Source organism: Wyeomyia smithii, chromosome 1, assembly GCF_029784165.1.
Source record: "Wyeomyia smithii strain HCP4-BCI-WySm-NY-G18 chromosome 1, ASM2978416v1, whole genome shotgun sequence".
Lineage (NCBI taxonomy): Eukaryota > Metazoa > Arthropoda > Insecta > Diptera > Culicidae > Wyeomyia > Wyeomyia smithii.
Window position 1 is genome coordinate 185,314,842 of NC_073694.1, and position 27,016 is coordinate 185,341,857.

The 27,016-nt window shown below is 38.6% G+C and overlaps 1 protein-coding gene across 2 annotated transcripts in view; it reads left to right on the forward strand.

Annotated features, from left to right (window-relative positions):
* The window catches only part of LOC129718259 (uncharacterized), a 220,933-nt gene that overhangs the window by 123,842 nt on the left and 70,075 nt on the right, over window positions 1-27,016 (forward strand). Inside the window, exons 1-2 of one of the 2 annotated variants that reach the window (XM_055668854.1) lie at window positions 7,323-7,635; window positions 25,320-26,261. In XM_055668854.1, coding sequence (XP_055524829.1) covers window positions 25,655-26,261 — 607 coding nt within the window. In that variant the 5' untranslated portion in view covers window positions 7,323-7,635; window positions 25,320-25,654. Of the gene's footprint in view, window positions 1-7,322; window positions 7,636-25,319; window positions 26,262-27,016 lie in introns of those variants that run through there. The other variant, XM_055668853.1, reaches the window with a different exon arrangement.

Consider the following 27,016-nt stretch of genomic DNA (forward strand, 5'->3'; position numbering starts at 1 on the left):
TTCAATCCAAATACAATCCAAATCCAATCCAAATCCAATCCAAATTCAAATCCAATCCAAATCAAATCCAAATCCAATCCAAATCCAATCCTAATCCAATCTGAATTCGACCCAAATCCAATCCAAATCCAATCCAAATCAAATTCGAATCAAGTTCAATTCCAATCCAAATCCAGTTTCAATTCAACCAAAATCCAATCCTAATCAAGTTCAAATCCAATCCAAATCCAATCTGAATTAAATCAAATTCTATTCAAATCCAATCCAAGTCCAATTCAAATTCAATCCAAATCCAATCCAAATCCAAATCCAAATCCAATCCAAATCCAATTCAAATCCAATCCTTATCCAATTTAAATTCGACCCAAATCCAATCCAAATCAAATTCGTATCAAGTTCAATTCCAATCCAAATCCAGTTTCAATCCAATCAAAATCCAATCCTAATCAAATTCAAAACCAATTCAAATCCAATCTAAATTAAATCAAATTCCAATCAATATCCAATTCATATACAGTCAAAATTCAAATTGAATCCAATCTAAATTCAATCAAATCCAATCCAAGTCCAATTCAAATCCAATACAAATCCAATTCCAAATCAATCCAAATTCAACCCAAATCGACACCTATTCCAATCAAAATCGAAATAAATTTCATTTTCCTAACGCAAAAACAATATTTCTGGCAACACTGTCGCTCAGAATTTATATTTTTTTGGAATCCTCAACAAGTTTTCTTTAAAACCCATGTATCAATTTATTTATATAAAATCTAGAATTGAAAGAAAACAATCAATCCAAATCAAGTTAAAATCCAAATTCAATCCAAATCCAATCCAAATCCAATCCAAATCCAATCCAAATCCAATCCAAATCCAATCCAAATCCAATCCAAATCCAATCCAAATCCAATCCAAATCCAATCCAAATCCAATCCAAATCCAATCCAAACCCAATCCAAATCCAATCCAAATCCAATCCAAATCCAATCCAAATCCAATCCAAATCCAATCCAAATCCAATCCAAATCCAATCCAAATCCAATCCAAATCCAATCCAAATCCAATCCAAATCCAATCCAAATCCAATCCAAATCCAATCCAAATTCAATCCAAATCCAATCCAAATCCAATCCAAATCCAATCCAAATCCAATCCAAATCCAATCCAAATCCAATCCAAATCCAATCCAAATTCGATCCAAATCCAATCCAAATCCAATCCAAATACAATCCAAATCCAGTTTGTGCTGCTACCATATGTATAATGAAATTCATGGATTTTTCATTTGCCATATTTGAGTGTGTAACAATTTTTTTAAAGCGGAAAGCCAGCCAAATGTCAATCTAGATGATTCAGTATAGAGCAAGATCGCGCCAAATCATCGATGGTCGAATATCGACCATTTTTGATTTGAATGAAACTTTGCACACGTATTTGGCTCAGCAAACTGAGCATTTTCCACAGATGGAGCGATTTTTTACACCCATGAGTTACATTCTAAAAGGGCGTATGCCTTTTGGCATAGGTTTTATTCTAAGCATTGTAGCCCAGAAACCGTTGGTTGTGTAGAAAAACTGTCTGAGAATGAGTTGTAGGGAATTAAAAATACACCATAAAAAAAATATACACTGTACAAAAGAAATTTTTTTTGACCAAAAAAAATTTAAATAAACATTAAATTTCAATTTAAAAAAAAAAAACAGTTGAATTTTTTTTTATTTTTTGTTAAAGAAACTTGCCTTAACACGCAACTTTTGAAAAAAAGTCCAGGATGGAGAAATGAAAAATAATTTTTTTATGGTAGATTAATTTTTTTATAAAAATTCTAATTTAAACATTTTTCAAAATATTTGTTTTTTGATGATTTTAAAAGATGCAGAGAGTCATTTTGAATCAAAAAGCTTTTGGTAGTAAACATTCTAAAGGCATCGGTTTCGAGTTATTTTAAATTTAAGCTCGAAAAATTATTAATATTTCGGAAAATACACGTTTTTCTTAATTTGTCCATGGTTCTCCAGCAAAAACCATACGTTCATTGGAATGCTTGATCAAAAATATACAATTCATTCTTTGACAACAAAACGATTGGATAAATAACTCAAGCGCTAAACCTTAGCCTACCTACAGGTTCCCCCTTGCCGAATGTTTTATAAAAAACCTAAATTAATCCACTCAGCGGTCAGACCCAGCCTTTCTCATTCAAACTTTTATTTGAAAAAAATATATTTACATTAACGCTTCAATCCAATAAATGTATATTCACTCTTTAGGTTCTAAAATATTGATGTTGTCTGTCTGTCTGTCTGATCCTTATAGGTTCGAAAACTACCGAACCGATCGACGTGAAAATTTGTATGTAGGGGTTTTTTGGTGGCGATAAAGTTTCCTATGATAGTTTGAGACCCCTTCCTCTTCTGGAAGGAAGGGGTCCCATACAAATGAAACATAAATTTCTGCACAACTTAAGAACTAACCGAGTAAATGGAACAAAATTTAGCATGTAAATGTTTTTAGAGGAAACAAATATGTGCATAATGGTTTGACACCCCACCCTCTTCCATAAGGGAGGGGTGCCATACAAATGAAACACAGATTTCTGCACATCTCGAGAACTAACCGAGTAAAGGGACCTAAATTTAGCATGTGAATGTTTTTAGGGGTAACAAATCTTTTCATAATGGTTCGACACCCCTCCCTCTTCTGGAAGGAAGGGGTTCCATACAAATGATACACAAATTTCTGCACATCTCGAGAGCTAACCAACTAAATGGAACCACATTTGGCAGGTGAATGTTTTTAGTGGTAACAAATTTGTTCCATAATCGACCTCAGGCAACATTTTGGATTGTAAGATGGCAACTTCCGGTTTCTGGAAAACAGCCAAAATGGCCGATTTCCACCCAATATAATAATATCCGGATCTAGAATGATACACAGGAGCTAAAATTGATCGAAATTGTCTTCAAATGCCATGATGAAATCCAAAATAGCGACTTTCGGTTTCGGAAAACAGCGACAAACGACCAAATACCACCCAATATGAGTATCTCTGGAGCCAGAATGAAATGACCGAATAATACTCAATATGGATATTTCCGTAATCGAGATGATGCATAGAAACCAAACACTGACCCTGGACACCCTTTTGAATTTAAAGACAATCACTTTTAGTTCCTGGAAAACAATCAAAATAACTAAATACCTCCCAATATGGGTATTTCCGGTGTTAGATTGATGGCAGAAAATCTGCTGAAAATGACCGAATACCACCCAATATGAATATATTCAGAATTAAGGTTTGTACAGGAGCCAAAAGTCGGTGATGTTGTCATTTCGATAAAACCTATCATTTTTAACGATTTGTTATTTGACCTTGATCATATCCTATGGCCGATTCGTTGTGCATTTGCAGATTTTAAACACATCGCAAGGAATCAATGAATTTGGAACGTTCAAATGGCCGATACGTTATGTAAAGACAAGAAATTCAAAGACTATTGAAAGGTATAACTAGGAAAATGATGATAGATTGATCGTTTTAGCCAAGGCTGATATACACAGGAGACTGTTTTTCGTGCGATATTTGCGTAAAATGGATGTTCTTGGCGTCAAAAAGAACTTTCAGCAGCAACTAGTAGACTGCTTACTATCAAGAAAATACATATGAAATTGCAAATGTGTGAGATCCGGTTTAGTTTCTAATTTGAGATTATGTTTTTATAGGAGTTGGTAGGTACATAGCGTGTTGGAATTGCATTTTCTTAGTTTAAATCTATCGTTTAGTGAAAAAAATCTAAATTTTTAAAGTTTCCCGCCACGTGAACTCGTGATAACTTACTGCAAATAGAATCTTGATGGGTTAAAATGCTGCCTATAAATCATCATCATCATCATTTTTACTGCTACGCCAGCTGTCAGTCGAACAGTCATTTTAATCGCCCATAACTTTATAATTATTCCTGTGAATGTTGGTGCCCATAGCAAAAATAACTTCAACAAAGACTTAAATGAGTTCTTCAGCGAGCAAACGTAAAAGCGGCGAACCCGGTATTAACTGGAGGCACCAAAATTCATAGGACTGGTTGAAAAGCAATAATTTTTTTTTTCAGTTTGAGCTTCCGGGCTACTTTTTTCGCTTTTATTCACCAGTGTTATGTTGTTTTATGTTTTACCACCCGAAATAATGTTTCATTGAACGTGTTCTGCAAATCGTCTAATACTACTCCCAGGCTTCCGCGTTTCAGGCTTTGTATTTACTCGTTTAGTGATTGACTATCTGACCCACCATTACCATACTCTAGGGGTTTAACTGCCCTTTAACAAAATGAAGCAAAACCATGTTTCAGCGGTAATTGACCATGCCAAACTTGAAGAGTTGAATAACAGCTGTTTAATTGAGAGCATGTCGCTACAATTGTACTCTACAGTACCAGTCTATTTCCATGGTTTACCACGTCGTTACCTAATCGTATTAGAGGTTGGTCAACATGTGATGAACCTCCGAAATAATTTAAATAGCGCCGATTTAGTCGGCAATCCTTTCATACAATACCAGCTACGATGTTGGCACGGAAGAACGGCGCTAAACAGGGCACAAACAAATCGGCCATCGCATCGGTGTGTGCCGACCAGGGGGCTCTTGTGGCTGTCAAACTCCATACATTTTCCATCTACCACTCATTGATTCTGGTACCAGCGTTTCTGGTACCCACTTTTTGGTTGGTTTGCCCTAAAACAAGCGTTATAGAGTAAACGTCCGATTTTGTCGGTAGACTTATTCTCGAGTAAATGTCGTTTTAGATGGAAAAAAACAAGAGCTCAACATTTGTTTTCAGTACAATGTGCACTTTCATCGAATAAGATAAGTTTTGTAAGCATTTGAAATGAAATATTACCGCCGTGATGAATTTATGATTGGTAGGTAAAAGGTTGACGTTTATAGGCCCCTGGTGCCGACCCGGTACAATATGAACGTAAATTGGAAAGCGGTTAACCCATCCGTAATTTCAAAATGTCTGCAACTCGGGAGGCCGGAGGAGAATGTTTGTACAATTAGTACGCTTAATTGGTTACGTAATTGCATGCGATTAAGATCATCATGATTGCTGTTGTTCTCGCGTTCTACCGGCTCTCAGAAACGGAGTACGAAAAAGTATGTTCACGTTGCTTTACCCTCCGAAATGCATTGCAGTGAAGTGTAGGTGAGCAGGTCATTTCTGTTTCACAAACAATTGTAACCTTTTCGCCAGCGAAGCGAACGTGTATGCGTATGTGTGTGTGCGTATATGTGTGTGTGACTAGTGGTCGGAATTGGTTGGTTGAGTAAACCAACTGGTTTTGCAATGTGCACTACCTTCAGGACGACACAAGTGATATTTGTGCAACGCGAGTAGTGCAAATATTGGACTATAAAATTCATTCTGAACCGAACCAGGAAACTGATTGCCATGAGTCACGGCTGATATGAATGTTATGTTATTTGCACTGTGGCAAGCTACATAAAATATCCATCTAAACAAGTTGCCCGAAGAAATTGAGTTATTTTCATTGTAATTTCAACCCTTTACGGACCAATGATAACTGTATTGCTATCCATAATTATTCGCACGCGAATCTGCAAATCGATCCGGAACGACCTTTAATGTTCATTCCATGTAAAGTTTTCGCCGCAAAATCTCACTCATACAGGTTTACTAGCGCAACAATATAAAATTGATTTGTTAATTGTTTCCCTAATCCCAGTTGCCTCTATTCATAACTCAATACATATTCTAACTGTTACATATCATCGCAAAATCGTCACAAAACTTGGCTTATGACTTGAAGACGAAATCTCAACCAATACCACCGTTGACCACCTTTAAAATACATCAATACATATTTCTATGCTCGTGTAACCCTCTAGTGCCCAATGCCGTCTTTTAGCGGGCTTCAGCCAAACCTCTAAAAAGTGTTTATACTGAATCATAGTGATTTTACCGAAGCCCGTCTAGAAATTAATTTAGACACTAGAGGGTTAATTCCTATAAAAAATCAGTGTCCGAAGGTCTGAAAAGACCTGAATCCAGTTCTGCTTCAAAACTATTCTCAAAGCTAGGTAATAGACAACAAAAAGTTTCAAATTAATTGCAAAATCAATTGCTCCACCTGTACTTCGAACGGCGATGTAATGGAGTACAATTACTTCCAGTTCATAGCATCATGGCATATTGCACATCATTCATTTTTTCCAATAACGAAGAAAGCAAATATCGACGAGAACGGAAATCCGGTGGATGAAAAGGGTACTGTTTGAAAGTAAATCTTTCCAATTAAATTTGAAAGAATATGGGCGATTAATATGACTGTTCGACTGACAGCTGGCGCTGCAGTAAAAATGATGATGATGATTTGTAGGCAGCATTTTAACCTATCAAGATTCCATTTGCAGTGATTTATCACAAGTTTAGGTAGCGGGAAACTTTAAAAATTTAGATTTTATTCACTAAAAGGTAGATTTAAACTGAGAAAATGCAATTCCAACACGCTATGTACCTACCAAATCATGTAAAAACATAACCTCGAATTAGAAACTAAACCGGATCTCATATATTTGCAATTTCATATGTATTTTCTTGACAGTAAGCAGTCTACTAGAAAAGTTCTTTTTGACGCCGAGAACATCCATTTTACACAAATATCGCACGAAAAACAGTCTCCTGTGTATATCAGCCTTGGCTTAAAATCAAATCTATCATCATTTTTCTAGTTCTGAACTTCAAATCCAGAAGTCGCACAGTCGTTTTTAGTTTCGCGTTAAATCGCCAATTATAATTTTTCTTAGTCAAATTATTAGGATTGAGAGTGAGTTCATGAATTGACCCTTTTAAAAAACCCAACGCGATGCTTTATAAATGAATAAACTAATAAATGCGAATTATTATTCGAAATAGGAAATCCACTAAACAATGTTTTATAATAAATCATACCTACTCTTATGGTATTACGTATCGCCGGAAACTGATACACAAACGCAGTCATTATTCAGTAATAACAATCCTCCGCATCCCGTTATAGGTATGCTTATCTAAATGCAACAATTCTAATTCACTGCATTCGAAATGTAAAATTCACTCGGAAAGCTCACGAGTAGTGAACACATTCTCGCTCGGTACCCCACATAAGCCGACCAACGATTCGAATTTCATTTTATCGTCGAATTCGCCCATTAATCGACCCGTTATCACCAGCCTTATCTACTCACCGCATTTGTTATCACCCCGCTATCATCAGTACGACAGAACAATCCAATATGCAGTATTGCTTGAGCTCCCGGCTGAATAAGGCTTCGTAAGAATATCTGCAAACTCTTACACCATTTTCTGCACCAGTAGTGTAATGTTCGCGTAGTGTAATGTAGTGTGATCATAATCGGTGCAACAGTTGGTTGAGTTTTTTTTACGGAAATAACTACGCTGGGGATTAACCAGCGGCTATGCGCTTAATCAGTTTAAATTGTGTGATCGACCGTTTGTGACGTACTTTCTGCTCGCTCGCTGCTGATTCACGTTTTACGATACTTGTCCCATATTGTTCCAGAACGTTGCAAGTGCTAAACTCAGTGAGAAATTGTGTTAGCTGGAACAGTGATTGGTAAGCGTCAATCCAAATTGAATTCAATCAAACTAATCGATTCTGCCGTTGTGTAGTGGCACTATACTGTTTCAGTGCTGAAAACAGAAACAAATACTAAAAAGTTTTCGATAGCCTTGCCTCCCAAAAGAATATCTCCCGCAGGAGTATTGCACAATTTGGTGGAACGTACAAGTCGGAAGTGTTGCGTGGAAAGAATCTAAACTTTCAGGCTGATGTGCCCTCTCATATATACAGCTCTCATATAGCTGCCAGCCAAAAAGTTTTCCAATTTACGCCTGAGAATTCCGGCACAGTCGACGGCAACCGTGAAAGTGGCTAGCAGATATGAAAAAAATCTCCTTTGCACTATCTTTTCTAGCGTGGTCACAACTTTGAGAACTGCATCTTCGGTAAAAAGTGTTCCACGGTAGGGGAAGCGCGGGCGAAATGATCGCCTTATTACATAGGCTGAAAAGTCCCTACTACTGGCCTACTAATGAAAATCACGATAATGTTCATGAAAAAAATCACAAGGGTTGTTTGCAAAGCCACAACCGCAAGGTTAACGTAGAACTGCATAAGGATGTTTGTTAATTTGAATGTGTTAAAAATTTTATGTAAAATACGGGTTGAAATGCTACCGATCACTGAAAAGCAAATGTAAACAAGTTTCAACACTCAGAGTGCATGCAGATTAAAATAACATTTTACTTTTAGTTCTATTGCAAAATGAAAAAATATTCAATCTTCAATAATTTGTTTGTTGTCCTTATAAGGACAGTTGTTGTTCAATTTTATATGTTGATCGCATCTGTGTGCAAGGCTTTTCTCTGATAACACAGTTGAAAGCTGTTTTCAAACTGAAAATTTTACGACCCATTTGAATACCAGCATCCCAAAACGTTTGTGTCTTGTCAAAATACGGCAACTTTTCATTAGACCGAGTGCCGGCTAATGTACGTACTTCTGATGCTGCCCGTTACCGCACATAGAAAGCAATTCACTAAAGAATGTGCTGCTGCATCAGCTGTCCTTGCAATATCGCTGCTGATACCACTGCTGCTGCTATCCGCTACCATGACTATTCGCTGCTTCTATGCTGCTGCTGTTGCTAATTGAAGACTGTTGTAGTCGCTGTCCAAATCAGTTTCGGCTGAGAAAGGCTCTTTTAAAGGCCAAATAGTACATTCCGAATTACTAGGTCTAAAATTTCATCGACCGTGCTTGGGAGAGCAATCATTTAACGACCAACCAGAGGTCAAATTTTGCGTTTTGACAAGACTTGACAATTTCCAATAGTACAATAGTTCGAATAATAAAACTACAATTTTCTGCATTTGGGAGGATTCTTAGGTTTTACATTTTCATTTTACACTAGCTTCGGCAAACTTCGTCCCGCCCATTTTTTTCTTTTTAAAATTTTTTTTTGAAAATTCCAAATAGATTGTATCCTCGCAATTTGTTTATAGTCTGCAAATGCATGCCGAATCGAATGTTGGATACGATCAAAGTCAAAAGACAAATCGTTTAAAATTATTGGTTTTATCGGAATGGAAACATTCTCGCCTTTTGGCTTCTGTACATCACCTCGATTGTGGAAATATCCATATTAAGTAGTATTCGGTCATTTTCGGCTGTTTTTCAGACACCGGATTAGTCCTCTGTCTGCCTTTCCCTAAAAAGGTCGACAGAATAGTATAACTAGTTACCCGCATCGTAGCGAATTGCGAAAGTAGCAGCAGCGGATTGCGCCAGTAAACAAGTCACAACACGTATCTAAGCAGCAGCGAGGTAGCACCAAACGTCTCGATATGCCAGATAAGGGCTTCGGCATTCTTCCCGCAATAAAGTTTTGCTGTATCTTAGCAACAACACATTCTGTACTGAATCTAAGAAAACACCGGCCGTCTTATTTACTGAATGCGAAAACAGCTTTTACAGATTTTGAACAGCAAAATGCCTTTCTCAAGGCAAACAAACAAGTAATTGAAGGTTAATAATTTTTTGACAATAAGACAAGCATTCCGTGCTAGATCCTAGCAATCAAATTCTGTCGCGATAAAAAATGTTACTTTATTTGTTTACCTAATCCCCCCCACTGTTGGGGCAGCACAAAGGCTGCGATGAGCATAACTGATTTTGAACAACAAACTGCCCTGTTCTGTTAGAACGCCTTAACAAAAGTGATTAATTCGACTTTACATAAATAAACTGAAGACGATTCAATCAATCAACATGAACAGAATTTCGTCGTCTACCAGCTGCTCAGTTGCAATATGATGCAACACGCAACAGCGAGCAAACGAAATCGCTTGATGTTACAAACCGCAACACGATACGGGTGAAAATCGTTGCGTGTGTGAGAGCACCATCGGTGTTTATTCGCTGTATACAAAAATCGAATACGAATTGTAGAATAATTCGTCTAACGAACATTAGAGAATGTTAAAACGGAACAGAAAGGCGTGGCCTATTTCGTAGTAACCTTCAGCTATAAAAGAAGAAGGTAAGCTGGCTGGACCGTCCACAACGTTGACAGCAGTAGTAGCAGATATCAGCACTCAGCAGTAACAGCGGATTGCAGCGGGTTGCGCCTGTGGCTGCCTTTGAATCAAACAAATCACTTGCCCTGTGGTTGGTCACCATGTCTCAGGAGCAGCGCGGTTCATCTCACTTCTCAACGTGTGTCGTCAGACTGCCGTTATTGCCCCACTATTGAGGCAGCATAAAGGTTGCTATCAGGAAATCCAATTTTGAGCAGCAAAGTGCCTTTCTCAAGGCAAATAAACAAGTATTTGAAGGTTAATAATTTTTTGACAACTCAAGCGAACAATCTCTGCTGGATACTAGCAATTTAAATCTGTAGCGGCCGTCTGATTTACTGAAAATGCAATAGCTTTCACAGTGCATGTTGTCCGTGTATCTTGATTCCCCCACTGTTGAGGCAGCACAAAGCAAGCATTAGTAGACTTTATGACTCATTAATGAAACATTTACTACAATGCATTTGTTAATAGTGTGCGTAGCTCTACGTCAGTAATGCGGTTGTGTCTTGGATACAACCTCCTACTTTTTGACCTCTGGGCGTCATTCTGGTTCCCGAAACACCCATATTGGTCGGTATTCGTTCATGTTGAGGTGTGCCAGGAGCCGGAAGTTTCCATCTTGAATTAAAAAATGACGTCTGGAGTAGATTTTCCTGATCATTTCAGGCAGAAAACGGCTGAAATATCAGTTAAAATTGTCTAGGGGACCTCCCCGCATCCATCCGGAATAGAAATTTATGTTCGATTTGTATAACAGCCCTTTCTTTGAAAAAAAGGAGGATTGTTTTACCTGAAAATTTTTCTTGTTCTCAAAAACCTCAACATGCCAAATTTGGTTGTATTCGCTTGATTGGTTTTTGAGTTGTGCAAAAATTTCATTTGTATGGAATCTTCTCCCTTCCAGAAGAGGGAAGGATACCAAACCACCATGGAAATATTTTTTGGTTTCAAAAACTTTCACATTCCAAATGTGGTTCCATTTAATTGATTGGCATATTAGATATGTGCATAATTTTGTGTTTCTTTTGCATGGAATCCCTCCCTTATGGAATAAGGAGGGGTGTCGAACCACCATGAACATTTTCCTTGCTCTCTGGTTCCCGAGTTGTGCGAAATTTGTGTTCCATTTATATAACCCCTCCTTTCCAGAAAAGGGAGGGTATTGAACCGCTGTGGAATTATTTTTTGGCCCAAAAAACTTTTACATGCCAAATCTGGTTCCATTTATTAGATTAGTTCTCAGGATGTGCAGCTTTTTTGTTTCATTTATATGTAACCTCTCTCCTTCAGAATAAGGAGGGGTCTCGAACTATCTTAGTAACCTTTCCCATCCCCTAAAACCCCCATATGAGCAATTCCCGCTGAGACTGGCCCACTGTTTACATGATGGTATTGAGAGTGATTCAAGTTATGTTTTTTTTGGAAACCCATGTTGAAAAAGTAAAGAAAGAACGTTTGGTTAATCAAAAAGATGAGCCTCATTAACTGACATAAATACTTTGTTTCTGGACCCTTCATTTCTCGTCAATACTTGGTTCACCAAGATTGCTCTAGCTAAGCGGTTCTCAACCTTTTTTTGTCCGCATACCCCTTGGCGATATTTTTCAAATCAATTGTACCCCCTGTTTTGGAATGTTCTTGCAGAGTAGGAGAGAGCAGTGGTAGATCATATTGTGGTAGTCTAGTTTAAGTTTCAAATTGAATTATGATTTGTTTGATTGCTACAGTCATGTTTTAAAAGCAAGTTTGAAAAACAAACGCAGCATTATAAAAAAATGCTTTGTCCGCCATTACTGATTTTTCTTTCGCGTACCCCTTGAAGGCTTTCACGTGCCCTAGGTTGTGAACCGCTGCTCTAGCTCTTGAATTTCACTATAGAACTACTCAAACTAACACATCATTGGAAAGGGAAAAGATAGGGCCTTCTTTTGCAAATATCGAAGTGGGTAGTCACCATATTGAACTTAGCCGCCATATATTTTTTTCATATAAAATGATTTTTGAATATCACCCACCTACCTTAAATTTTTATATTCCATTCGAAAGATCATGCTTTTTCACATAAAACATGTCAAAATCAGAGATGTACGCTGTCTAAAACAACATCTCCCACCGACCCATCGTTATGAAGGTGATTAAAAGTTCATTCAATTAAAAATCGTCTGGCGATAGTGACGCTGTTAACTCTCACTTTCAATTGAAAATTGTTTGTTTCAGTTTTCACAACTATTCTTTTGAATGAACCGACGGCAAAAAAAACTTATATATTGAAACCTGTTTGACAGCTGTATATTCATCGTGATTCGATGACAATAACCTAACGACATGATATGCAAAGGCAACTATTCGAATCAAAAAGGCTCTATTCCATTTCTGTTTACACTCATTATTATGCCAGACACGATACGTTCGTAGAGTTACAACCAGGCTTGCCAGATTTCCAATTTTCTGTAAATCTACGGGTTTTTTTTTCACTTCTAGAGATGAACATGTATACGGAGAATTTCGTACAAATCAGGGAAAACCAGTGAAAATCCATAGAATCTACGGAATAACACAAACTAGTTCTGGCATCTCTGGTCACAACCCTTTTTTGACGCCGCTGTCAGGATTATCGACGGTCAATATGACATGGCCTGTCAGCGAATGGAAGTGGGTGAGCGTGCGTGTCATCTCAACGAGTTAGAAATCAATCGATGATAAAATGGACAGAAAATTTTCATAGAGAGGTTTGAATTGTGTCTCGTGAAATAATCGAAATCGAAAGTTTTTTGAAACCAAATGTCCAAGAAACGCATGAAAATTTAAGATCGGATGTTGCCCCAAATATGTATTTTTTTGAAAAAAATTGACTTTCTTGGCAGAGTTTTACAGTTTGAAAAGATTCCCAGGGAAGGTTTTCTTTAAAACTTTTTTTTAGAGACAACAGCAGATCTCAAAAATTCGTCAATTTTAAAGACATGGTTTTAGTTCGCCAGGTATTGAGTCTGCGTAGGTACCGTTGATCGTCTTCCACCTGATCGATCCACCTTGTCCGCTCTGCACGTCTTCGTCTCGTTGTTCAAGGATTGGTTTCAAGAACCATCCTTACCGGGCTGTTGTCCGACATACTTACGACATGCCCAGCATACCGCAACCTGTAAATCTTAACGTGGTGAACCATAGTTGGCTCCCCTACCAGCTCATGCAGTTCGTGGTTTTTTCTTCGCTCCGTTCTCCACCTGCAGCGCGTTGATCCTCCACAAGCATATGTTTTATGGCCGTAGAGGACTACCGGTCTGATCAGTGTCTTGTAGATGATCTACTTGGTGGGGCGGCGAATTCTACTCAATCGCGTCCTCCGGAGACCAAAGTCCTGCCATTCTAATGTCAAAAAATCAATTTTTATGAAAAAAAAATCAATGTGCCGGCTATATTCAGTATTGCGACCAGGGTTGATATTTGTTGACACTCTTGAGTGAAAGTGAAAAAAAGTATCCATAAACGTTATTTTTTACAATCCTTTCAGAGTTCTCCCTTCCCGCTTTTTGCATGGAAGTGAACTGTCAAAACACCTCATTATATTTCATGCGATGGAAGCAAGACAACAAAATCAGTTTATCAGTTAACGAAGATTGTCAAGGCATCGGTCAGTGTCAGTGAAAAAGTGCTTCGGTGAGGTTCATTTCGGTTGAGTGGACTGTTTGTTTTTCTTTTTCGCTTTGAAGTGAAGATCATTTGGTTGGATTTGTCGTCAAATTTTATTCCGTAACCGTGAACGATGCGCGCGATCTATTTCATCTGAGTATAACAGCACGTTACTAGGACGAAAATCTAGTGTATCTGAAAGAGTGCTGCGATCATTGGAAGTAAAAATTGAAAATGATTGGCTGTAATTTTCGAAGAATTTTGCTGGAGTAGCACTGATGAATCAGCACTGATTGCGACTACCCACTTCGATATTTGCAAACGAAGGCCCTATCTTTTCCCTTTCCAATGGTATGTTAGTTTGAGTAGTTCTATAGACAAATTCAACAGCTAGAGGAATTTTGGTGAGCCAGTTATTAACGAAAAATGAAGGGTCAAAAAAGTATCGTTCTCCAGTTAACGAGGGGATCAACAATTTTATAAACCGAATGTAGTTTCTTCACATGCAATATGGGCTTCCATGAATCGTTAGTTCAATTAACCCATTATGGACCGGACCTAGATCCCGATTTTTCACCAAGGTGATTTTCATGATGCGGGCTTGTATTGTTCTAATCATAAATTATAAAAAAAATTTCGACTTTCCACAACCGAGTTTTTAACTGGTTGTTTTAGACTACAGTGGGCCCGAGCATGAAAAAAAATACTTGCAGAACATTGATAAATGGTACAGAAACAATGTTATCTGTTGGCTACTAGAATATATTGTTACGAATAGTTTGTATTGTTTTTTTTCAGTTTCAAAACAATTATTGAAAATTGTGTTTTTGAACACATTTGCGCGAAACGCTCCCCTCTCTACAAAATGGAGGGTGAGAGGTTTTTAGAATTTTTTCGTACGCAACGCTCCCAGCTATCATGTGCAGAAAACGGAATATGTTAATCTCATCTTCCTTATACATAAAAAATTCTTAAGTACTGTTCGATAAATCGAACCCTCGTCCATAATGGGTTAAAGTTTACATTTCAAGTGTTTTTTCACCACGCATAAATACTGAAAGTAGTGTGTTTCGTGCACACTGAAGACGCTTTAATATGGCACAGATTCGGTGGAATCAGCGAGATAAGTACAAATTATTATAAAACTCATAACCAATAGAAAAAAATCGACTTTCTTCGTTACTTACGCACCGACACTGTAGGAATGTACATCTCAATGTGACTTACAACAGAATTTTCTGTCTTATATTCTTATTATGCGTTTACTGATTTTTCAAATGAGGTATGCTAGGACGTATTAAAAAGCGCTGCTTTCATAGACGCGATTCCGTTAACTATGAAATTTCTTGGAGCGCTACGAGCCTTACCATAAATGTTCGCAGCAGGTGTTTTCCTGCATCTCAAACATGAACAAATTTTTGTGGCCAGATGCCATCGGGTTTTATGCGTGCTGTTCTCGTCAGACGCCAAAAAGAATAGCTTTAGATAGACAAAGACATTAAAGGTGTGCCGGATGTGTGCTTCATAGTAACAGAGGAGTATTTGAATTTTAAATTGCTACTTATAATCATATTAAAATTTTAGTTGATTTGTCATACTAGTGGGTGTTGCTTTAAAGATAGACTTTAAATGACCTTTGTTTGCAACATGTTATTAGATCCCAAGTTTCATATCGCTTCTCACAAGCTGGGGTAATTTGCTATCGCAAAAAAAGCATTTTTACAGGTACCAACTACGAATATGTATAACTGTTCACGCTAAGTCATCAGAAAGATACTGACAAGTGACTGACATGAGTAATTTGTATCAAATCTCAACCTCAATAGATTCTCGTAAAAACAACCAACGGTTCATTTAGCCCACCTTGTCCAGCGTTCTCCTACAGTAGTGCACCCGGTGCCATAATTAAGATAATAAGGCTAGAGTTTACCCATTCCAAGTTCCACTTGATCTACATCTTGGTTTCTTTCAGGCGCCATTTTTTGTCAAACTTTGCCGGTCGTTCCATTAGCGACTCTGTTTGCGACCGCTGCTGGCTGGGGTAAAACTTTCGAAAAGTATGCTAGCCTCTCAGAGTATGACGACTTCCATTTATTGAACATTGAACTTTTATCCTTTTTGTAGCGAATCGTACCGGTTTCGCACTCAATCAAAGCAAAGTGTTTAAATTCATACTTCCATTCCAACGGATAAAGCAATTTTCGCCTGAATTAAATGCCACTCAAATAGACACAGGCTCAATCTGGGAACGATCTCTCCACCGTGTGTATAGCCATTGTTTCCGATCCAGGGCAGTTCAAGCTGCTGAAATGAAAAACAAAATTCCAACGGTTGAAGTATAAATAATTCATATCCAAATAGAATTGCTTTCTTTTAGCCCCCAACCACCCATCATCGAATCAACGGCAGTAGCTGAACAGCAACAGTGGCACAACAACCGTAGGCGTTGGTGGGTATAGCAAGTTTCGAAATACACCCAATTCGCCACTAGCTATGCAACTTACCCGAACCCGGCACAAGCTAACGAATCGGTGGTCCGTTTGCTTTCCCCGCGCTACCGTTAAGGATACGAAAGGAAAAGAGGTAAAATGTTCAGCACACTACAAGCGGACAACACAAGGCGTGGCAACAATGAGTCACAACCAATTCATATTTTATCACGCACTCTAAACAAAGTGCTCAACATTTGCTATGCCAGACCAGCTAAATTATAGTGCACATTTTATTTAGGTTCAAAAATGACAAATGAAAGTGATAGAGCTACAAAGTATAGTAGACTGAAAATACAATATGAAGGAAATGTAATTTAATGACGCTAACAATTGTACACGCAAAAGTTCAAGTCTTGTACAATCATTGTGTCTTCCCGATTCGCACAAATGTTGCACAGAAATCGCACAATAAGTTTGTGAAAAGGATAACGCAGCAGTTGTACTGCGAATACATTGACATAGATTGAAATCAGAATATGTATCATATACCGACACTTTATTTCTCACATCGAGTGTATTAGTGGCTGCTCCTTCTCTCTTGCTCGTAGATTTTCCATGTACGTGCGACGAGACTAGATACGTCACATTTAATTTGCAGGCTGCTCTTTCGATTCTTTTTCGGTTGGCGTTGCGACGCGCAAGACGATGTCTCGTCGTTTTACGAAATGAGCGAGACACCCGTGCTGTACATACTTGATGCCAATTTTGTTAAGCAGGTATTAGACGAAGCAAATATTTGCTATTTTTCAATACAGATTTAATTTTGTGCAAATAAAAATCGTACCAAAAATAGCAAATATTTGCTTCGTCTAATACCTGCTTCAGTCTCACTCATACTGTCGGTTCGTGCTTGCTGCTACTCAGGGGAAAGCGTGTGTGCAAAAGACTTGAGAAGCGTAGCATATGTTTCGTTCTCAAGCAGAAAGGAGGAGAAAGGTTTTGCTTCTCGCTCGCTTTGCAATGCTGCTTGATACCAGCTGAAACTGTTTAGGTGTAGTAGTTTGGAGCTGACAAATACATTGAACAAACGCTAGAGCATTAATTGCGTTATGCCCAACACGCAATCATTGTACTGGTTCCAAACCACATCAACAATTGCGCTAAAAACGCACAATTTTGTACTGGTTTCGCACCATCCAACTTTTGCGTGTACCACAGAAAAGTGTAAAACTTTGTTTCGGGTTACTGGAAAACAGTCTGAAGTGGCCAAATACCATTCATTATGGGTATTTCCAAAACTAGTATAATGCCCATTTTGAAATCCAAGATGGCGCCTTTTGGGTTTAGGCTGAGAGCTGCATGCCACCATGGGGAAGCAATGTGAATGTGACCACTGACAGTACCCGAACATTCCCCTGCAGGGCCCTAGTGGAACCACATAGGCTCCATCATGAAGAAGGCTTGTGGCTGAGAGAGACCATTCAACCAAACATGAGCAATCATAAAAAATGCACGACGAGTGTAGATGGGTTGCCAAAAAAAGGGCTAGCACACCTATCCCCACACCGGATATAATGGTTGAAAAGTGTGGAGGCTGCGCTGTCCAACCAAGTCGATGCCATAATCGAATTCCTGACGAACAGATAGAAAAGGGGCTCTACATTTGCGAAACATAACAAAGAAACCGAAGGTTTCACGCAGTCATTTCGATTCGAATAGTTTCATTTTCAGTTGATTCCTTTCGGTTACTGTCATCGTATTACGATGAACAGTTTCGCTGTCAAAAAGATATGATCACGGGTTTATTTCCCGTCTCTTGTTGATCGAATCATTTCACATGAAACTGATGACTGGTTCAAGTGAGGGAGAGGCTCTTTCCTTTTCCTGAGCGTGTTAATTGAAATCAGCACCGCATCGTGTCGTTTGATAATAGTTTTCAAACGCAAGCCGCAGTTAGAACGGCAATGACATCCAATTATCACGTCACGTAAGTTCCGACCAATATTTCGAAGATTCTTTTCAATGTTGATCACTGGCACACCGTAGCTGTAACGTGTTAACTTGAGTAGTTTCACCTTAGTGTGTGCCTTTGGGTTCAGTGCCACACCTTGTTATATACTCTTACCTTGGTAATTGACCGCTCTTGTCAGTTTCAGGGATACCAGATGTGCAGATTTTTCTGCAAAACGCAGATTTTAAGGGTCCATGTGCAGAGTTTTATTGATTCGCAGATTTTTTTTCAGATCCCGACCAACCACTCTTTACGTTTCTTCATGAAACGAGAACGATCGCTATCGATTAGTTTTGAACCTATATCGATTGATTTCAGTTGTTGTCGTTTCATAAAGGTGCATAAAGAGTGGTTGATCGGGATTTTCCATTGTTTTCTATAAGCGATTAAAATGACTATCCGACTAACAGCTGGCGCTGCAGTAAAAATGATTATGATGATTTGTAGGCAGCATTTTAACCTAGCAAGAATCTATTTGCGGTGAGTTATCACGAGTTTACGTAGCGGGTAACTTTTAAAAATTAATTTTTTTCACTTAACGGTAGATTTAAGCTAAGAAAATGTAATTCCAACACGCTATGTGCCCACCAACTCCTGTAAAAACATATCCTTAAATTAGAAACTAAACCGGACCTCATATATTTGCAATTCCGTATTTTCTTGACAGTAAGCAGTCTACTTGATACTGCTGAAAGTTTGAGACCAAAAACATTCATTTTACGCAAATATTGCATGAATAACAGTCTCTTGTGTATACCAGCCTTCGCTAAAATTAAATCTAGCATCATTTTTCTAGTTCTAAAGTTCAAATCTAGAACCCGCACGATCGTTTTTAGTTAGTTAAGTCGTTTAGTTAGTTTGGACTGTTTTCCGTGCGATATTTGCGTAAAATGGATGTTTTTAGCGTCAAAACGCATACAGCTGGTTAGAAACTTTCAGCAACATCTAGTAAACTAATTACTGTCAAGAAAATACATATGAAATTGCAAATATAAGAGATCAGGTTTAGCTTCTTATTTGAGGTTATGTTTTTAATGAAGTTGGTAGGTACATACGGTGTTGGAATTGCATATTCTTAGTTTAAATCTACCGTTCAATGAAAAAAATCTAAATGTTCAAAGTTTCTCGCTACGTAAACTCGTGATTACTCACTGCAAACAGAATCTTGATAGGTTAAAATGGTGCCTACAAATCATCATCATCAGTTTTACTGCAGCGCCAGCTGTCAGTCGAACAGTAATTTCAATCGCCCATGGGTTAAAATGCTGCCCACAAATCATCATCATCATTTTTACTGCAGCGCCAGCTGTCAGTCGAACAGTCACTTTAATCGCCCATTGTCCCCTTATATGTGCACAGATTTCCTCAAAATGTGTGCAGATTCTGCAGGCGCGAGAGAATTTTGGTCGGACCTCGGATAGATTTTTCCTAGATTTCAAGCAGACTTTTCCGGTTTTACGAGCAGTTGCAAACATTCTGCAAAAACATCTGGCATCTCTGGTCAGTTTTGGTGTCAGAAACGAATTTCGAGAAACGGTAAAGTTTTTGCTACATTCGACCGTGAAAAATGTTGAGAATTGTCAAAAATAAGTATTAAACAGTGAATTTCCATTCACGGACGTGTAAATTGCGACGGTGGTTGGAGAAGTTTTGTTTTACATATAGAAACGAGTAGATTGACATCACAAGATAAATGGCGGAAGCTGGGGCTCAGGCTGCTGCTTCAAAAGCAGGTCTGAGGTCACCATAAGCGTTAGCGTTGAATGACAACATGGTGGAATAGTGGCAGAGTTGGTCCCGTTAGTTCAAGTGGTATTCGTTGCTCCAGTTTCACGTTTGACGCTTCAGTATCTCAGACACAGACTAGGGATGGTCGCCCAACTTACCGAACGTCTTATCCGTGAACGACGACAGCCGTGTCGAGGTTGAGGAGATGGAATTCTGAACCTAACCATCAAGACGGCCCCAGGGCTATTCCGGGTAGTCGGGCAGTAACCAACTCGGATTACGGAAAGCTAGGTCCACGCTGGATGCTATTCTCTCCGTCACCAAGACGATGGAGGTGGCAGTCCGGCGCTCGCGCTTAGTAGCATTCATGTTCCGGTGTCGTTGTACAAGATTTTGGAAAATTACTTCTGGAATCAAGTGCTAGTTTAAAACACGGACAAGCGTGAGAACTGCTTCCCAATCATCGCAGGAATACCGCAAGGTTGCCTTCTTCCGCCCGGTGTTGTGGAACACGATGTTTTAGTGAAGCTGAAGTGCCTTGTAGGGGTTGTGATCGTTGGCTTTGCGGAAGACATAACGCTGGAGGTCTACGGTGAGTCGGAGGTCGAGCTGACGGCCACGCACTGCATACGCAAGGTCGAGGACCGGATGCACTCCAGAAAACTGTCACGGTTGTGAATAACCGTCAGAATTGGAAACTGCACCGTTACCTCAAAGCGATTTTTGAAACTGTTCAGGGTTATGGTTGACGACAAGCTTACGTTCAAGCGCCACTTCAACTCTGTAAGAGGACTTCGACAGCTGTTATAGCACTACCTCGAATGATGTCGAATAGCTCAGCTGTGTACGACAGTAAGCGAAAACTCCTTGCCAGCGTGGTTTCGTCCATGCTCTAAAGCGCTACCCGATCAGAAGGGCATAACTAAAATATTACAAAATTCTATCAACGGGAGATACAAATAACATATTTTGATACGATTTTGTATTTTCCCATTCGCTTTTGATAACAAAATTGAATCTAAATTAGTTATAATAACAAATCATGAAATGGAGTTGTTCTGAAACAAATCTAACAATTTTTTCGTCTCTATCAAAATCTGTTGTTTATAACAATGGTTGTTATTATAATGTTCTAGGTGTTATCTAATTTTGTTAGAAAGCTGATACGTTAGTAACAATGTTTGATATGGGTTTGATATAAGTAGAATATTTTTTATTATGATTTCTGTTATTTTAACACCTAACGGGATCAAAATTAAAACACATCCTGATCGAGTGCGTCTTGAACTGTCCTACAGATCAGACGTTTTTTCGGTTGCTTGTGGACTGGTCTTTGACTGCCTATAGCTTCAAAGTTTGTGTTTTGTCAGTGTGTCTTTTAAAGATTACCTGAAAGTTATTTCCCATCAGTCTTTCTCAAGACTACCTACTTTTGAATTTAACATTTGTTTTAACTTTTTTCGTATCACCTGAAATGGCTGGACGGAAAAAGAAACCTCGCATCGCTGCGGGGAGGAAAAGAGAGGCATCTCTTTCTGACACATCGAGTGTCTGTAGTGACAATCCTTTTGATATTTTGCCTGAGCAAGAAGCTAGTGAAATGGAAGTTACCAATAATGAAACTATACAAAATATAAAATCTTTAAAAAAGGAGAAAGTTCCACCTATTGTGGTAACTATTTCTTCTGAATTTAATATATTCAAAAAGGAACTTTCAACGTTTGTTTCTGACGTTAAAGTTACCTATCAAATTGGCCGCAGAGGTGAATGCCGCTTATTAGCCGACTCAGTAAAGGGTCGTGATCGTCTTGTTCAGTATTTAACTGACAAGATGTACAAATTTTTTACATATGACACCAAGAACGCCAAGCCGTTCAAGGTTGTCTTGAAAGGTCTCACCAACGATCAAACCGTTGATGAGATCAAACTTACTTTAACGGAATTACACATGTTCGGGCCGGCGGAATACCTATGGGTCCTGAGTGCGTGAATGTGGAGGAAACCACTGAGCATGTCTTCTTCTCTGCGGTTCGTGCAGCCGCTTCTCCCGACTTATTATGTAACCATCGTTCCGGAAGATAAGGGCTGGAGAGTGGAGAGGTTTAAGTGGGTTCGGTTCAAATTAATCCCACTTTCTGAGCTATCTTCTCAGGTGTCTGTAAGCAGATTTCCCCGCCATTTTGAAAATACTACAAGGTATACAGCCCTAGGGTTGTATGAAATGGTGACGTGGGACTAAACACTGTAATTACTGTTATTACAGACATAATAAATTCGTTTGTTCAGTGATTTACGCATTTTCAGAAATATATTTAATGACACTCGAAAAATTTCGTTTACACTTGGTGATGTTGTGCATGTAGTGTTTTATGTGCAAACAACATTTAACAATTACAACGAAGTTAAAGTTTAGAAAAATTCATTTTTGTTTTTTGCTTTAAAGTTTGATTCATTACCAACAATTACTTTCACTGTATTACGAAGATATCGAATATAAGGATATTGTTTTATTTGTAAAGTTAAACATACAAAAATATCTAACAATGTAGAAATGTAAAAAAAGATTTTGAATAGATCTTAGTAAATAAACAAAAAATTCAGAAGCACTCGCCAACTAGCGGCGCTCTGTTTCACATATACTCTACGGTACTGTTGCTTTTACCAGCGTGTTTTCCTTCAAGACATCAGTTTCTATTACGCTCTAACAGCAGGATTAGAAATTGTTCAAGAAAAGGGGTTGTTTCAAACTTTTCGAAAAACCTTTACCTTCGAGACATCAAATTAGTCTAGGTTCATGGAAGCAAACATAAATTGGCCTATTGGAACGGGGAGACTCTGTCAATTTTTCTTGGATATTGACACAGAGAATCAACAGGGAAGAGTTGGTGTCTATTTATGCCGTCTATGCTAGGAATGCTCGCATGTGATTGGTTCATTGTTCGCGTAAATTTGTCCTTGATACTTTTTATCGATTTTTACCGCTTTGCAATGAAAAAATAATGATAACTAGCGTATAACAAAGCTGTTCAACATTTTATCCATCCATCAACATATTGGTTATTGTTTTCCATCATGTGGTTATGCTGTCATTATCGTTTGAAATTTGACGCAACATTTATTTCCAATTTTACAGAATGCATACCAGTATAGAAAACAAAGACGTAGTCCCACGTCAAAAAAAGGTGGCACCTTTCGGTTTCTTTATAACAGCTCAAAGGTCAAATGAAATTTGATCCTTTCAATATTTGGTTGCACAAAATGGGACATATCTTCGTCAAAAAACACGCAGATAAAATCTTGAGATATCAATTCGCAGCAAATTTATTGACCTTCAAAGGAAAAATACAGAAAAACCGCACATCATCTTCTGCACAACGGAACTATCAATTCGAACCGCCAAACCAAACAATTTACTGCAAAATGATATCTCAAGATCTTTTCTACGTGTTTTTTGACGAAAATATGTTCCCAGCACCGGAAATCGACACCAAACACTATTTTGAAATCCAAAAAGGGTGTATGAGCAGTGAAATAAAATCAATGGTTCTAAATGTTGAACTGTACTTGTAAGCTGTGGTTGTAACCATAACGATAATTTGTACCATGGATGTGGAATGTAATTTTCCGATATCCAAATTGTGTTCCCGCATTTGTTACCGCTGAATGCTTTAGTCAATTGTTTTCATTAATACAAACATTCAAGTTATATTGCATTTTACACTCATAAACTTCAATTTATTCGAAATCGTAAATCTCTCCATTCACTGGCCTACAAAGCCCCGTTATTCAGGTATGTTTCAGGTCAGAGCGATTCTTCGGACGAGCGAGTTCGAATAATATTAATAGCAATAACAATTACTGCATCTAACCATTCGAAAAGAAGGATACGGAAATTGCGAAATTATATCCTCTTACCCAGTGCCCCTTAGCACGCTCGACCGACTCCGCTGAAGCTGCTTTTTGTCCAACGGACAATAAAGCTGCACATAGTCGGAGGCAATTCTAGCGCAGCAACAAGTCGATCCGTTGTGGGTGAATTCTGTTTATCTGATTGTCAGAAATAAAACAGCGATCCTGGCCTTGCATCCGTGCATTGCAATTCGTATACAACTGCAATGTCAAACACATCAAGTCTCTCATCTCCTCACTGGTCACGTTGAATTCCCCCGAACCGCAAGACAGCACTTTTTCTACACTTGTTCCGGTGTTGGAGTGAAAAATGCTAACCACATTTTCATCCCCATTTCCCGGTGCAGTATAATAGCGAAAAACGCACTACGAAACAATCGGAGTTTTACACCTGAACTTTTTCCCCTTTTTGCTGTGTGATGCAATTGTTGTACAGTATTGTCTTTTCTCGGGCGACCCTCGCGGGAGTAGGGAACCTCACCACGCTTTCAGAACTCTAAACACAATATCATCTTTGTCTTGCTTTCATTATTACCTTGCCGGTATGTATGGCACCGTTGCCGCTCCGGTGTGCAGCGACACAATAGGAAACTTTATGCAAGAGTTTCCAGTACATTTTTGCAACTTCTGCAACATCGTCTTACCATCTCCTTCTTCCTTTCCGAGTTAACCACCTCCTTTTTCTCTGCAGCTTTCAACATTTCAACTTTTCTACCCCTGTGAGCGCAGGGTAAAAAGTGTATCACTTCTTTCGCAACCAAGAGGCGGAAATCTCGCATACTGCGCTATTATTTTTGTTCATAATTAAGACATTTTCGTTGCCAGCTGATTTCTGGGGCGTGTAACCGGCTGCTCCACTGAAAAACGACGTTGATGATGTGTTTTATATCATTCAAGTGAAAATATAGACCACAGGAACACTCGCATTAGTTTTACAAAGCAGGCTCACAAAAAAACTATTCACGTGACTTTGTCGTTGGAAGCTTGCTTTTCTGCATCTGGAACCAATCATAACCCGCAGCATAGGAAAAGAGGAAAAGTTACCTTTCCGTAAAGCAAAGTTTAGCTCACGGGTGGCGGTTCAAATTGAATCAAATTAAAATATATTAAAACAATTAAGAATTCAAAAAGTATCAATACTTTTTGTAGAATGAAAATTAAACCAGATAATTGTATTTTTTTTTTAATGATAATTGCAATTTAGAGTAATACTGAGAACATTGAACAATGATGCCCTGAAAAAAACCTAAATGAAATTACACCAAAATAACCAATAGGATATGCTTCTGCAATAAATAACTCATTTTGATTGCCTACCCAAAATGAAAAAAAAATCCCAACTAAGCGGGTCCAGAACACGACAGCATATTGAATTATTGACGATTGCTAGTTGCCTTCCCACTCTAATATACCTAATCCAATCAATTCTACTTTTTACATTTTTTTCAGAACATTGCCGCAACCGAGCTCTCCGCCATTCCTCTGCACTGGAGCGAACAGAAAAAAGCATACTACAGCTGCAGTTATGCCCGATTCAACTTAACAGATCAGCAGCCGTTATTAAATGCATAAATTTTATCCTGACCATCGCCCTTGCCTTGTGGTCAGCAACGCTCTCTCGGTCGTTCCCGTGCCCACGTTTGTCCATCGGAGTGCAACGCGAGGCTGTGCCGTTACTTTGGAAGAAACCAGGCTGTAGTTTGAAAGTGGAATGCAGTGAATACCCATCGGATGCTTCTGGTTCGGTGAAACGGAGCCGACTGCGGAAAACGTTGAGTGTGTGTATGTGTGTGTGTCGAAGTGTGTATCTGCATCAGTGTGTATCTACGTTTGCAATTCAAATCAAATCAATATTGGCGATGTGCTCCAAACCCAGCCAGAACAGCAGCAGTAACGTTCTGATAGTCGGTGCTCTCTTTTTAATAATTGTAGAAATAAATCAAACTGATTGCAATTCCATACTGCCGAATGTGGTTACGAGAGGGCGTAGTGGTAGCACTACAACAGCGACTGTAGCGGCAACGACTGGATTGGCCACTATCAGCACCCAGTCTTTAGGTGGCGATGAGATCGGTACTAACAACAGCAGCAAGAATGGTCACCGGTATGAAGAAACGACGACCGGCTACTTGGCAGCTTCCGAAAGACCGACCACTGTCGACAGCACCCATTCCACCTACAAGGCATCCAGCAGCCTAGCGGCTTCGTCCAACACCAGCAGCCTGGGCAACGGTTTCGAGGGTCAGATACCGTTGGAACGATTACCATCCAATACACTGCTCAAGTATACCGCTTATAAGGACGTTTCGATTCTACATTTCCGTATACCGACAGACACCCGTACAGCCTTCTTTAGTTTTAAGGCATACGAGGAATCTAAAAGTGCCTTTCGTAAGTATTCCAAAATTGTTCATCTGCAAAATGTGTTGTACGAGCGTTTACGCGTTGAAAATGAAATTTCTTTAGTGCCGTGTAAAATATTCGTGATGATAGATGTAGAGATAGTGTATCTTGCTGGACGAGCGTAGCTTTCGTTATTTGCTGAGAAGCCAATGAGAGATTTCACGCTAACTCGAGGAAAAAGTGGTACATACAGGGTGATTGTTTCATTGTTGGGAGTATTTGAGGGGTTAATCACATCCGATGATAAAAATTCTTCAACGCATATGCCCCAACTTTAATCTACTCAGAGTCATTCAACTTCAAAGTTTCTTTGATACTCTTCTCTAAAATGGCTCTAACTTTAAATATACATCACTTAGGGCTATTCTATTGATTTCATTTGAAAGTTGAGAAAATTTCCCACGAAATGCAGTCTTTTAATGTCTGAATCAATGTAAAAAATAAAATTTTGGAAGCAAAACTGTTAAAAGTAGTACAGTTTTAAACGTATTTTGATGTTTTCTCACAAAAACACGTGGTTAACATTGTTTTTTTTTAGCTCAAATTTAACGTCTTGAACCGCTCTACAGTTCATACTTTGACACCAAATTTCTATCTGCTTTAGTTTTCCAGAAATTACAATTTGAATTTCATTAAGCAGACAATATGTGCAGTAGGGAAAGCGAAAAATAAGCGAACTGCACTATGATACAGATTTGGAAATATAAACCGCGTCCCGTCGGGATGCGGTATATTTTTTTCAA